Source organism: Nerophis lumbriciformis, linkage group LG10 (assembly GCF_033978685.3).
Source record: "Nerophis lumbriciformis linkage group LG10, RoL_Nlum_v2.1, whole genome shotgun sequence".
NCBI lineage: Eukaryota > Metazoa > Chordata > Actinopteri > Syngnathiformes > Syngnathidae > Nerophis > Nerophis lumbriciformis.
The window spans coordinates 9305001-9319476 of record NC_084557.2 but is presented as its reverse complement, the minus strand read 5'-3'; the positions used below and the strand labels follow the sequence as shown (position 1 = coordinate 9319476).

General features: G+C 41.8%; 1 protein-coding gene across 1 annotated transcript in view; it reads left to right on the top strand.

Moving 5' to 3' along the window:
* Positions 1-14476, top strand: part of LOC133612674 (tetraspanin-18B-like) — a 132528-nt gene that overhangs the window by 61630 nt on the left and 56422 nt on the right. The window contains exon 2 of the mRNA XM_061970303.2: positions 12235-12314. Coding sequence (XP_061826287.1) covers positions 12312-12314 — 3 coding nt within the window. The 5' untranslated portion in view covers positions 12235-12311. The remainder of the gene's footprint in view (positions 1-12234; positions 12315-14476) is intronic.

Below are 14476 nucleotides of genomic sequence, written 5' to 3'. Positions count from 1 at the left end.
GTGAATATGTTCCCCATACTAAAGTGTTACCATGTTTTATTACTGGTGCATAAAATGAACAGTGCATGAACATCACCTTGTTCAAACAACAAAACCAACACAGTGCATAAACTCACAACAAATTACACACCTGCAAACCAGTCAGCTGTTGCCGTATCCGTAATACGCCGATAGGGAGAATTTTGTATTTACATGATGAGTCGGGTGTGTTTTGACCTCCACCGAACCCCTGAGGCCGACTCACCGAACCCCTAGGGTTCAATCGAACCCAGGTTAAAAACCACTGCTCTAAAGGCTTAGTGTCCACATGCGTGGACAGCACCTTTTAGCTCTTATTTCCAAAATTGTGTACACTACTGAATTGGGGGCTTGTGGCCGCTTATGTGGACACTAATACTGCCATCTGGTGGTGTCAGAAGAGTATAACATACAATAGAATTTGGGGAAAAAAGTGTAAAAATAAGAATTACCATGTCACTACACATGAAGTACACGTTTTTGTACTTATGGACTAAGTACATCATATCAAAAGATGATTCTTAGTTTTTATTCTAATTAGGGTCCAATAAGCCCAAATAGCAAAGAGAAATGAAAAAAGCATGTAAACAAACAGGTTGGGCTTTAAGAGGTTTTAATGTACCCTAAGATTTTTTGTTAAGATAAAGCCAATAATGACATTTGGTTTTGGTCCCCTTTATTTAGAAAAGTATCAAAGTATCGAAATACATTTTGGTACTGGTACAAAAATATTGGTATCGGGACAACCCTACTTTGTATTAGCATGTACGAGCCAGTATGTCCAACATGGAGAGGATAGAGAAAAATAAGGAACTTATTGACTATAACGTCGGTCTATAATGGACTCGCACAAAGCTCTTGGGGTAAATCTCGACCATATATGGAAATATCCGCTGATGCCCACAAGTTGGGCAAATTCCAAACGGCTCGTTTGACAAAGTATTTTTTATAAATATCTCCGCCATGCCTCCATGGTTTGTTTTTAACTTCCTGCAGACCTCCACCTCCTGCTGAGGCTTGCTCCTCCACCCAAGGCTCGGCTAGCTACACACGACTGAAACTGTCCTAGGTGTCCGGGGGGCGGGGGATCTGTCGCTGTGAACTGGCGGTGAACCAGTCTCATATGATGTTACCCTCACAGCCCTTTGCCTGAAAAGTATCCACTCTTCCTTACCACAGCTCTGAAAAACCCCAATGTCTACTTTGGGGTTTTCCAGAGCTGTGGTAATTTCAAGGATTCTGTGCAATCAAAGTCAACATTTTATGATTATGGAAGAAGATGACTCCCGCAGTTTTGGGGACATTTGCCTCGATGTCTGCTCTGAAGAACGTGTTGGCGATCAGTGGTGGAACTTTGAATGACGCGAGTTCCTAAAACATTTATTTCGCCTGCTAATTTGTCAACTAATTTATTTCGTAACCGTCTATTTTGGTGAATGATGACGAGGCTTATGGTGAGCCTCATCTTTATGCGACCAGAGCGCAGGAGAGTTCACACTGAGGTGGCATCATAACATTGTCTGATTGATTTGTAATATAAAACTCATAATAATAATGTCTATGATATTGCTGACAGAAAAAGAACTTCCATACTGCATGATAAGCAAATCACACTACTACAGCTTTGTAGTATAGGTGTGCTACTTAAACTTAATTGATGTAGATGAATAGCCTTAGTGTTATTTTATAGTGTTTTGGGGGCCCTGAAGACTGGATGCACTGACAGACTCATAGTCAAAAAGGTGCAGTTCTATGTTGTTTTTTTTTAATTTTCACTTTTATCATTTTCACCATAAATGGCAGGTTACTGTGATAGTCCATATCACCCATCTCCACTGGCCAGCTGTGGCCTGTGGGCTTTGAATTTGACCCCTGTGGTCTAAATGCCTTAAATTACCATTACAGTAATAACAGAAAACTAACACTATTGCTTTTCAACCATTTCAATTTCTTCAGTATTTGCAGACAACATATCTTTGGGTAGACATCCAGCCCCAAGAAAGTTTCTTGCCACCAGAACCTCTTCTGTTCTCAGCAGAAGAGTGAAAAACTGTGTCCAAGGACTGGAGGCATTTAGATGAAGCACTAAAATAAAGCACGTCTCCATAATCAATTACGGGCAAGATAGTCGCTGTCACCAATTTATTTCTGACTTTTACAGAAAAGCGGTTTTTATTTCTAAAAAAGAAACCAAGCTTTACCCTAAGCTTAGAGACCAAGTTGTTAATATGGGCTTTAAAGGGGAACATTATCACAATTTCAGAAGGGTTAAAACCATTAAAAATCAGTTCCCAGTGGCTTATTTTATTTTTCGAAGTTTTTTTCAAAATTTTACCCATCACGCAATATCCCTAAAAAAAGCTTCAAAGTGCCTGATGTTTACCATCGTTATATACACCCGTCCATTTTCCTGTGACGTCACACAGTGATGCCAATACAAACAAACATGGCGGATAGAACAGCAAGGTATAGCTAAATTAGCTCGGATTCAAACTCGGATTTCAGCGGCTTAAGCGATTCAACAGATTAGGCATGTATTGAAACGGATGGTTGTAGTGTGGAGGCAGGTAGCGAAAACGAAATTGAAGAAGAAACTGAAGCTATTGAGCCATATCGGTTTGAACCGTATGCAAGCGAAACCGACGAAAACGACACGACAGCCAGCGACACGGGAGAAAGCGAGGACGAATTCGGCGATCGCCTTCCAACCAACGATTGGTATGTGTTTGTTTGGCATTAAAGGAAACTAACAACTATGAACTAGGTTTACAGCATATGAAATACATTTGGCAACAACATGCACTTTGAGAGTGCAGACAGCCCAGTTTTCATCAATTACCGTATTTTCCGCACTATAAGGCGCACCGGATTATTAGCCGCACCTTCTATGAATTACATATTTCATAATTTTGTCCACCAATAAGCCGCCCCGGACTATAAGCCGCGCCTACGCTGCGCTAAAGTGAATGTCAAAAAAACGCTGCGCTAAAGTGAATGTCAAAAAAACAGTCAGATAGTTCAGTCAAACTTTAATAATATATTGAAAACCAGCGTTCTAACAACTCTGTCCCAAAATGTACGCAAATGTGCAATCACAAACATAGTAAAATTCAAAATGGTGTAGAGCAATAGCAACATAATGTTGCTCGAACGTTAATGTCACAACACACAAAATAAACATAGCGCTCACCTTCTGAAGTTATTCTTCATTCGTAAATCCTTCGAATTCTTCGTCTTCGGTGTCCGAATTGAAAAGTTGCGCAAGCGTGGGATCCAAAAATGGCCGGCTCCGCCTCGTCGAAGTCATCGGATTCAGTGTCGCTGTTGTTGTGCAGCAGTTCTGTGAATCCTGCCTTCCGGAAAGCTCGGACCACAGTTGTGACCGAAATATCTGCCCAGGCATTTACGATCCACTGGCAGATGTTGGCGTATGTCGACCGGCGCTATCTGCCCGTCTTAGTGAAGGTGTGTTCGCCTTCGGAGCTGTGTGAAAAAAGCCACCCGGCCTCTTCGCGTAAACTTCCCTTAACCACTCGCTCATCTTTTCTTCATCCATCCATCCCTTCGAGTTAGCTTTTATGATGACGCCGGCTGGAAAGGTCTCTTTTGGCAAGGTCTTCCTTTTGAATATCACCATGGGAGGAAGTTAGCATGGCAAGCTAGAACCACAGTGAAGGATGACTTCTCATTCCCTGTGGTGCGAATATTCACCGTACGTGCTCCCGTTCCACAGTGCGGTTCACAGGAATATCAGTTGCTGTGAAATACGGTAGTAATCCGTGTGCAGATGGAGAGATTGCGTCTTTTTATGAACCGGATCCTTGTCGCGTAGTAGGAGCCATTTTGTGGTCTTTACAGATGTAAACAGGAAATGAAACGTACGGTGATATCCGCGCGTTTTTTCTTCTTCTTCCGGGGGCGGGTGAAGCGCTTCCTGTTCTATGGGGGCGGGTGAAGCGCTTCCTGTTCTATGGGGGCGGGTGCTTTCCTTGGCGGTTGCTTGCGTAGAAGAAGAAGCGCTTCCTGTTCTACCGGGAAAAAAGATGGCGGCTGTTTACCGAAGTTGCGAGACCGAAACTTTATGAAAATGAATCGTAATAAAGCGCACCGGGTTATAAGGCGCACTGTCAGCTTTTGAGAAAAATTGTGGTTTTTAGGTGCGCCTTATAGTGCGGAAAATACGGTAATATATTCTGTAGACATACCCTCATCCGCTCTCTTTTCCTGAAAGCTGATCTGTCCAGTTTTGAAGTTGATGTCAGCAGGCCAGGGAAGCTGGGGTCGATATTCTTCTATGCCATCTCTGTCGTAGCATAGCTTTCGTCGGTAAAGTGTGCGGAACAAACGTCCAATTTCTTGCCACTTTTGCATCTTTGGGCCACTGGTGCAACTTGAATCCGTCCCTGTTTGTGTTGTTACACCCTCCGACAACACACCGACGAGGCATGATGTCTCCAAGGTACGGAAAACAGTCGAAAAAAACGGAAAATAACAGAGCTGATTTGACTCGGTGTTTGTAATGTGTTTGAGAAAATGGCGGATTGCTTCCCGATGAGCGAATAATAGAAAGGCGTTTAATTCGCCAAAATTCACCCATTTAGAGTTCGGAAATCGGTTAAAAAAATATATGGTCTTTTTTCTGCAACATCAAGGTATATATTGACGCTTACATAGGTCTGGTGATAATGTTCCCCTTTAAAAGAAAGCTCCTGATCAAGAGTAAAACCCAAGTACGGCGTGGCGCGGTTGGGAGAGTGGCTGTGCCAGCAACCTGACGGTTCCTGGTTCAATCCCCACCTTCTACCAACCTCGTCACGTCCTTTGTGTCCTTGAGCAAGACACTTCACCCTTGCTCCTGATGGGTCGGGGTTAGGGCCTTCAATGGCAGCTCCCGCCATCAGTGTGTGAAAGTGTGTGTGAATGGGTGAATGTGGAAATAGTGTCAAAGCTCTTTGAGTACCTTGAAGGTAGAAAAGCGCTATACAAGTATAATCCATTTACTTGTAATTTAAGACCTGCTCTATAGGGTTTCCATTTGATGTTACAATATTTGGAATATTTTCCAGTAGCTGCTTTGATGATTACTTTTTTTTAAATCGTGCTTCTGATGTGAGGTGAGGATTTGCAGAGATAGATTCATTGAAAAGAAAAGCCATTTAGAGATGAAGCCTTTCTTTTTGCGTCTCTTTGTTGGACCCTCCCCGGTTTGGCCTTTTTTCCGTCTTCCTCGAGGGGCTTGTCCCATTGTTGTGCTTTCTCAGCCGTCTGCGCTGATCTCTCCTCTCGCCCCCATAACTGATTCACTGAGGACCTACAATCTGATTGGTGCTCCACTTTCTGCTGAAACGTGTTTCCATGGAAACCAACAAATAATGCAGACCCTCTCCAGCGTTGCCCTCCACTAGCTAATAGACCGCTTAACAGGCGCTGATGAGAGGTGAGCTCTGCAACAGGCTTCATGGTGTCACTGAGCCACTCTCCTGCTGTCCATTGTTACAAATATAATGCTCGTGTGTTTGTTACACTCTGGTTTTTGGATCATCCAACATGAAATGAGAGGGATTACTGCTATATAGGTACAGTGTGATACACTGTACAACCACAGCATTTTCCACAACCTAATGAGATCTCATTCAAGTCAACAAAATGGTCATTTTTGTGGTTGCAGTTTGCCAGCAATTGAAGACTGCATGCAGTACGTACGCCAGCAGTGTTTCCCCCAGAAAATTTGTTAGTTAAGGTGGTGACTCTCCAGGGGGAGGGGAAGGGGGTGGTGGGTGTAAGGATCGGTGTAACTCGGCCTGTCGCCATCACGTCTCCACCTCGTCGCTGCCACCACAGCCTGGGGGGCAATAGACTACAGATTGCTGTGAAGTAGGCCGGCTTCGGCGCATGAAGAAGCTTACAACTTTTGTGTTTTCCGCTCCATTTGCTTAAAGGCGATATACGATATACTGTATATCTCGATATTTTTTCCGTAAAGTAAAAACAAAACAGTCCTAGTTACCTGAGATACTAAGTATGTCATTATTATGACTTAGTAATTTACTAAGTCAAAATAATGACAAAATAATGGCTTACTAAGTCAAAATAATGACTTGCAAAGTCAAATTAATGACTTGCTGTAAGTAAGCGTTTGCAATAAGCGTTTGAAAAAAAGAGTTAAAAGTGGGGCCACATGCTGACATATGCTCAACTCATCGTGCTTAATTTATTACATCATTTGGGGAGCCTGTAGTTGATTTTTATTATGTAAATGTTTTATTTTTATCAACATGTGATAGCAGGGACCCTGCCATTCAAAACTAAGCTACTCCATTACTAATGATTAATGTAACTATAGCTGGAAAAAAATAGTACAATAGCAATAGGAGAGACTATTCATCCCTGAACACCATGGAGTTCATGTAGGCTTTATGATGCAGTTACATTATTATATCAACTATCAGAGACAGAAACTCTTCATTTAACATAATGTCCTTTTTTGCTGCTTCAACACAGCTTAATCAACACAGAAAAAGGTAAAGTGAAATAACTTAGTTGTTAACTGTAGGTCAATAATGCTTGTCTTTCTCTCAGACAGACAGGGCTTTGCTAATCCGTAACACACACATGCACGCACGCATGCACACACACCGCACAGTGAGCTAACGTTACGCTAAAAGCTAATTAGCCTTCACCTCAAGGACTGCGAGCGAGCTGAGCTGCCGCTTATGTTTCTAGAACGTCAACGGGCTCATAGTGATGGTACTAGTAGTTGACTTGGAAGTGTTTATTATAATTTGTGGAGAGTCCGCTGCATTATGCTCACCTGCTAAACACCTATCTGCTCACCCGCACCGTCTCTCCTCTCTGCCTGCCTGAGCACTGACTCCATGCGCTCTGAATACGCACTGCTGATTGGCTGTTACCGCTCTGCGTGTAACCAATCAGATGGTTCTGTGGGTGGGACAATGCTGGGTGCTGCAGAGACGTACTGACAGAGGCAGAGGCAGAAGTAAGCGGAGCAACTTGTTAAGACTTTAGTTTAGGCGGTGGCTCTGCGCTGCGGGAAACCCTGGCCAGTCCGCCAGGATTGACATCCAGGATTTAGATTTTTTTTTAAATTTAGAACTAGGAAATCATACCGATTCATGTACAAGCAAACGGTACCTTTGTTACTCTCGTGACGTGACGGCAAATGGGTGTACTAACGTTGGACTGCCGCTAACAAAGCAAGCATGCCTGAAAGAAAGCGTTCAAAAGCCAGGTTTCACTTTTCAAAATACGCTAGCTTGATGCTACTTTACATTGGCTTTTACCATATATAATACAGGCCAAAAGTTTGGACACACCTTCTCATTCAATGCGTTTTCTTTATTTTCATGACTATTTACATTGTAGATTGTCACATCAAAACTATGAATGAACACATGTGGAGTTATGTACTTAACAAAAAAAGGTGAAATAACTGAAAACATGTTTTATATTCTAGTTTCTTCAAAATAGCCACCCTTTGCTCTGATTACTGCTTTGAACACTCTTGGCATTCTCTCGATGAGCTTCAAGAGGTAGTCACTTGTAATGATTTTCACTTCACAGGTGTGCTTGACCCTAAAATTCAAGAACTTAATAATTTGATGTTTTGGCAAAGTCTAACATTGTCCAACATTGTAACAACATTTATATGTCAGAAAAGATTACATTTGTCATAGGTCTCTTTTAACAATGATTTGATACATATGCATAGCCAGATAAACATTTGGATGCCAGATGAGATGCACATGGTCATCTACGACCATGCATTTCTATTTTATGAATACAAAACCCAAAACCAGTGAAGTTGGCACGTTGTGTAAATGGTAAATAAAAACAGAATACAATGATTTGCAAATCCTTTTCAACTTATATTCAATTGAATAGACTGCAAAGACAAAATACTTAATGTTCGAACTGGAAAACTTTTGTTATTTTTTGCAAATATTAACTCATTTGGAATTTGATGCCTGCAAAAGTTTCAAAAAAGCTGGCACAAGTGGCAAAACAGACTGGAAAAAGTTGAGTAATGCTCATCAAACAATTATTTGGAACATCCCACAGGTGAACAGACTAATTAGGAACAGGTGGGTGCCATGATTGGGTATAAAAGCAGCTTCCATGAAATGTTCAGTCATTCACAAACAAGGATGGGGCGAGGGTCACCACTTTGTGAACAAATGCGTGAGAAAATTGTCGAACAGTTTAAGAACAACATTTGTCAACCAGCTATTGCAAGGAATTTAGGGATTTCACCATCTACGGTCCGTAATATCATCAAAAGGTTAGGAGAATCTGGAGAAATCACTGCACGTAAGCGATGATATTCCGGACCTTCGATCCCTCAGGCGGTACTGCATCAAAAAGCGACATCGGCGTGTAAAGGATATCACCACATGGGCTCAGGAACACTTCAGAAAACCACTGTCAGTAACTACAGTTTGTCGCTACATCTGTGTAAGTGCAAGTTAAAACTCCACTATGCAAGGCGAAAGCCATTTATCAACAACACCCAGAAACGCTGACAGCTTCGCTGGGCCCAAGCTCCTCTAAGATGGACTGATGCAAAGTGGAAAAGTGTACTGTGGTCTGATGAGTCCACATTTCAAATTGTTTTTGGAAACTGTGGACGTCGTGTCAAAGAGGAAAATAACCATCCGGATTGTAATAGGCTCAAAGTTCAAAAGCCAGCATTTGTAATGGTATGGAGGTTTATTAGTGCCCAAGGCATGGGTAACTTACACATCTGTGAAGGCACCATAAATGCTGAAAGGTACATACAGGTTTTGGAGCAACATATGTTGCCATCCAAGCAACGTTATCGTGGACGCCCCTGCTTATTTCAGCAAGACAATACCAAGCCACATGTGACAACAGTGTGGCTTCATAGTAAAAGAGTGCGGGTACTAGACTGGCCTGCCTGTAGTCCAGACCTGTCTCCCATTGAAAATGTGTGGCACATTATGAAGCGTAAAATACCACAATGGAGACCTCGGACTGTTGAACAACTTAAGCTGTACATCAAGCAAGAATGGGAAAGAATTCCACCTGAGAAGCTTAAAAAATGTCTCCTCAGTTCCCAAACGTTTACTGAGTGTTGTTAAAAGGAAAGGCCATGTAACACAGTGGTAAAAATGCCCCTGTGACAACTTTTTTGCAATGTGTTGCTGCCATTAAATTGTAAGTTAATGATTATTTGCAAAAAAAAAAATTCAGTTCGAACATTAAATATCTTGTTTTTTTAGAGTATTCAATTGAATGCAATAATAAACATATGTTTAATGAACCCTAAGATTTTTTGTTAAAATAAAGCCAATAATACATTTTGGTACCAAAATATTGGTATCAGGACAACCCTAGTAGACACTTTTGGCACCACAGTTTGGAAACGGGGTAAAGTTGAGAGTGTTTCTGCTCGTTAGGGATGCTTCGTTAAAGACGTGTGGTACAGTGAAAGTTCAAGTGAGCAAAGTGTGTTAAGAAGGCATCACGGTGAATAATACATGAGTTCTAACGCTTGTCAAGGTCACAGAAGAAGCTGTGTGCGGAGATTGTAGTGTCAGGGTCCGCTATCTACTATAATTATCCAAGTGAGTAGACATAGACCTTAAAGGGGCCCTATTATGCCAAACCAACTTTTTAAACTATTGATACCTGTTTTTGTGTATTGTGTTGATACACTGAAGAAACAGTTGGAAAAGTGCTTTGAAGATGGTCTGTAAAACATGATCCATGCAAAATTTTGATTAAAGGGGAACATTATCACCAGACCTATGTAAGCGTCAATATATACCTTGATGTTGCAGAAAAAAGACCATATATTTTTTTAACCAATTTCCAAACTCTAAATGGGTGAATTTTGGCGAATTAAACGCCTTTCTATTATTCGCTCTCGGAGCGATGACGTCACATTGTGACGTCACATCGGGAAGCAATCTGCCATTTTCTCAAACACATTACAAACACCGAGTCAAATCAGCTCTGTTATTTTCCGTTTTTTCGACTGTTTTCCGTACCTTGGAGACATCATGCCTCGTCGGTGTGTTGTCGGAGGGTGTAACAACACGAACAGGGGTGGATTCAAGTTGCACCAGTGGCCCAAAGATGCGAAAGTGGCAAGAAATTGGACGTTTGTTCCGCACACTTTACCGACGAAAGCTATGCTACGACAGAGATGGCAAGAATGTGTGGATATCCTGCGACACTCAAAGCAGATGCATTTCCAACGATAAAGTCAAAGAAATCTTCTGCCAGACCCCCATTGAATCTGCCGGAGTGTGTGAGCAATTCAGGGACAAAGGACCTCGGTAGCACGGCAAGAATGGCGGCAGTTTGTTCCTGCAGACGAGCGAGCTAAACCCCCTGGATGTCTTGGCTCACACCGTCCCTTATGCCACCGAAGATGATCAAGAAAAGAATATCGACCTTAGCTTCCCTGGCCTGCTGACATCAACTCCAAAACTGGACAGATCAGCTTTCAGGAAAAGAGAGCGGATGAGGGTATGTCTACAGAATATATTAATTGATGAAAATTAGGCTGTCTGCACTCTCAAAGTGCATGTTGTTGCCAAATGTATTTCATATGCTGTAAACCTAATTCATAGTTGTTAGTTTCCTTTAATGCCAAACAAACACATACCAATCGTTGGTTAGAAGGCGATCGCCGAATTCGTCCTCGCTTTCTCCCGTGTCGCTGGCTGTCGTGTCCGTCGGTTTCGCTTGCATACGGTTCAAACCGATATGGCTCAATAGCTTCAGTTTCTTCTTCAATTTCGTTTTCGCTCCCTGCCTTCACACTACAACCATCCGTTTCAATACATGCGTAATCTGTTGAATCGCTTAAGACGCTGAAATCCGAGTCTGAATCCGAGCTAATGTCGCTATAGCTTGCTGTTCAATGCGCCATGTTTGTTTGTGTTGACATCACTGTGTGACGTCACAGAAAAATAGACGGGTGTATATAACGATGGTTAAAATCAGGCACTTTGAAGCTTTTTTTAGGGATATTGCGTGATGGGTAAAATTTTGAAAAAAACTTCGAAAAATATAATAAACCACTGGGAACTTGTTTTTAATGGTTTTAACCATTCTGAAATTGTGATCATGGTCCCCTTTAAAGAACCACCATTACATGTTATTTAGACCAGTGTTTTTCAACCTTTTTTAAACCAAGGCACAATTTTTTGCGTTGAAAAAAATCCAGAGGCACACCACCAGCAGAAATCATTAAAAAACGACTAATGCACAGATGAGTGGTCCACCCTGGGTCCCGAGTTTGGACAGCTAGCGCATCACCTGTGGTCATCGAATCTGTGCCCCCCCTCTCCACGAAGGAAAGACAGCAGATCAACTGGTCTAAAAGGGGGGTCTATTTAAAAAGGCTAGAGTATACAAATGAGTTTTAAGATGGGACTTAAATGCTTCTACTAGTAAGCTTTCTGTGATCACAGCACTGCTATAAATAGTGTAATAACAATATCACTGATACTTGGTTTATGTTCAGGTCCCAGAGTATTGTTGGCGCTTTTTGGATGGTTAATTGGAGGGCTTTATGGGCGGAATAGTGGACCTCCCATTGACTCCATTGTAAGCAGACTTTTATTTATTCATGAGATAGAATGCATTAAAAAATTCAAGATTCAAATTTTAAGATTGTTTATTGTCATATGCACAGTTAAACAGACAGTTTGCCATACAATGAAAATCTTACTTTGCTAGTCCACCCTTCAACAAGTACTGAGCAAAATTAAAAAATGTATATACAAGGCACAGTGAGTAACATAACATTATTGCACACTAAAAATACAACTGTCTTCTTGTTTCTCATCATGATTGTGAAAGTGCAGCTCCCTTTTAACACTGGATGTGAGACTTGTACCTGCAGAGGTCTGAACTGCTGCAATTAAAGATATTTTCTGTCATTGCATCGCTGTTAGATTTGCCACATACAGAAAAAAAAACCAGAGTTGCAGTAGCAGATTAGCTCACTGCTGGGAGTAAGTTCCTTTATCTATAATAAATGCAGCCTTGGTCATCTGAAGTGTCCTAGAATTGAATTCAGTGTTTTCTCGAGCTCCCACTCTCATTCTGTTTAAATGAATAGCACTCTCTGCAAATGTGTCACTTTGCTTCCCTCTCTCGTCTCGTCTTGTTCATCTCGTTAGCTCGGTGCTAACCTCTGCCTCTTCCTGTTTCCAACAGCCTGCGAGACAAGAGCTGCGCTAATAAACCCAAGAGAAGGCGTCAACTTCACCTGAACAAAGCTCGAGGAGACAGACATGGTAGGCTTTTATTTGAAAGAAAGTCTTTGCACTGTGCGCTTCAGCATCCGCTGACCCCTCTCTGTCAGTTTACGTGGCCTACCACTTGGTGGCTGAGTTGCTGTTGTTCCCAAACTCTTCCATTTTCTTATAATAAAGCCGACAGTTGACTTTGGAATATTTAGGAGCGAGGACATTTCACGACTGGATTTGTTGACATGACAGTTCCATGCTGGAAATCACTGAGCTCCTGAGAGCGGCCCATTCTTTCACAAATGTTAGTAGAAACAGTCTCCATGCCTAAGTGCTTTATTTTATACACTTGTGGCCGGGCCAAGTGATTAGGACACCTGATTCTGATCATTTGGATGGGTGGCCAAATACTTTCGGCAATATAGTGTATATATATCATACTTGCCAACCCTCCCGGATTTTCCGGGAGACTCCCGAAATTCAGCGCCTCTCCCGAAAACCTCCCGGGACAAATTTTCTCCCAAAATTCAGGCGGAGCTGGAAGCCACGCCCCCTCCAGCTCCATGCGGACCTGAGTGACGTCAGGTGCGCAACACCACGTAAATCGTTGGCCAACCAAAAAGTAACCCCAGTACGCTATAGCCAACATTCACCAGGAGATGGCAACAGACAAACATAGATCACTATTACATTCCTCCCCTTTTAGAAATGTATAGAAGTTACTCAAAATAAATAAACAACCCAACCAAAAAATGCAGCAGCTCAATTAAAAAACTGTACTTAAGCCACATTCTTTTCTTTTTTTTTTAGTACTGAACTCTTAACCCTTATTTGTAAAAAAATAACATGCTTATTATACAAACAGTATTTGTACACCTTTAACACAGATTTTTATACTGTCTTCAGAGATTCAGTTTTTTTGGTGGTACTCGAAACCTTTCTGGGTACCTGCGAAAGGGTGTTCAGCATGGTTAGAAAAATAGTGACAGAGAATAGAACAAGGATGGACAATTGAACCCTTAACTCAACAATGAGTAGATGAGTGTTATGTGTGTGTACCGTATTTTCCGCACTATAAGGCGCACCTAAAAACCACAAATGTTCTCAAAAGCTGACAGTGCGCCTTATAACCCGGTGCGCTTTATATATGGATAAATATTAAGATTCATTTTCATAAAGTTTAGGTCTCGCAACTACGGTAAACAGCCGCCATCTTTTTTCCCCGTAGAAGAAGCGCGCGGTGCATGCTGGGATATGTGACGTTTCATTTCCATTTGTGTGTTTATGTAAAGACCCCAAAATGGCTCCTATTAAGTGTGTTGTCTGTCTAATTATAAATAATGCAGACGAGGCGTGTTAACTGAGTTCTCAACGTTTTCTCACAGCGTGCTCATAACCACATTCGAACTCCCAGCATACAACATCGCTTCTCAGGGCTACCGCGCATGCTCATAACTATCGTTGCATGCTGGGTAGTGTAGTTGTTATATTTGCTAGCTCATAACAGCACATTGAGAGACACGCTTACGCGCTTAATTCAATACTCGCCGTCATTCCGGGTGGATTGACAAAAGACCTCCAGCCGCTAGATATTGGTGTCAACGGGGCATTCGAAGCTAGACTGCTAACTGCGTGGGAACAATGGAGGACAGAAGGCGAACACACCTTCACTAAGACGAGGAGGCAGCGCCAGACGACGCCAACATCTGCCAGTGGATCGTAAATTTGCCCAACTTTTCACTTCGGACACCGAAGACGAAGGATTTACGAATGAAGAATAACTTCAGAAAGTAAGCGCTATGTTTATTTTGTGTGTTGTGACATTAACGTTCGAGCAACATTATGTTGCTATTGCTCTGCACTATTTTGAATTTTACTATGTTTGTGATTGCACATTTGCGTACATTTTGGGAGTGAACAGAGTTGTTAGAACGCTGGTTTTTAATATATTATTAAAGTTTGACTGACCTATCTGACTGTTTTTTTGACATTCCCTTTAGCGCAGCGTAGGCGCGGCTTATAGTCCGGGGCGGCTTATTGGTGGACAAAGTTATGAAATATGCCATTCATTGAAGGTGCGGCTAATAATCCGGTGCGCCTTATAGTGCGGAAAATACGGTATATGTGTAAATAAATGAACACTGAAATTAAAGTATTTCTTTTATTTATATATATATATAATAAAATACATATATATATATATAGCTATA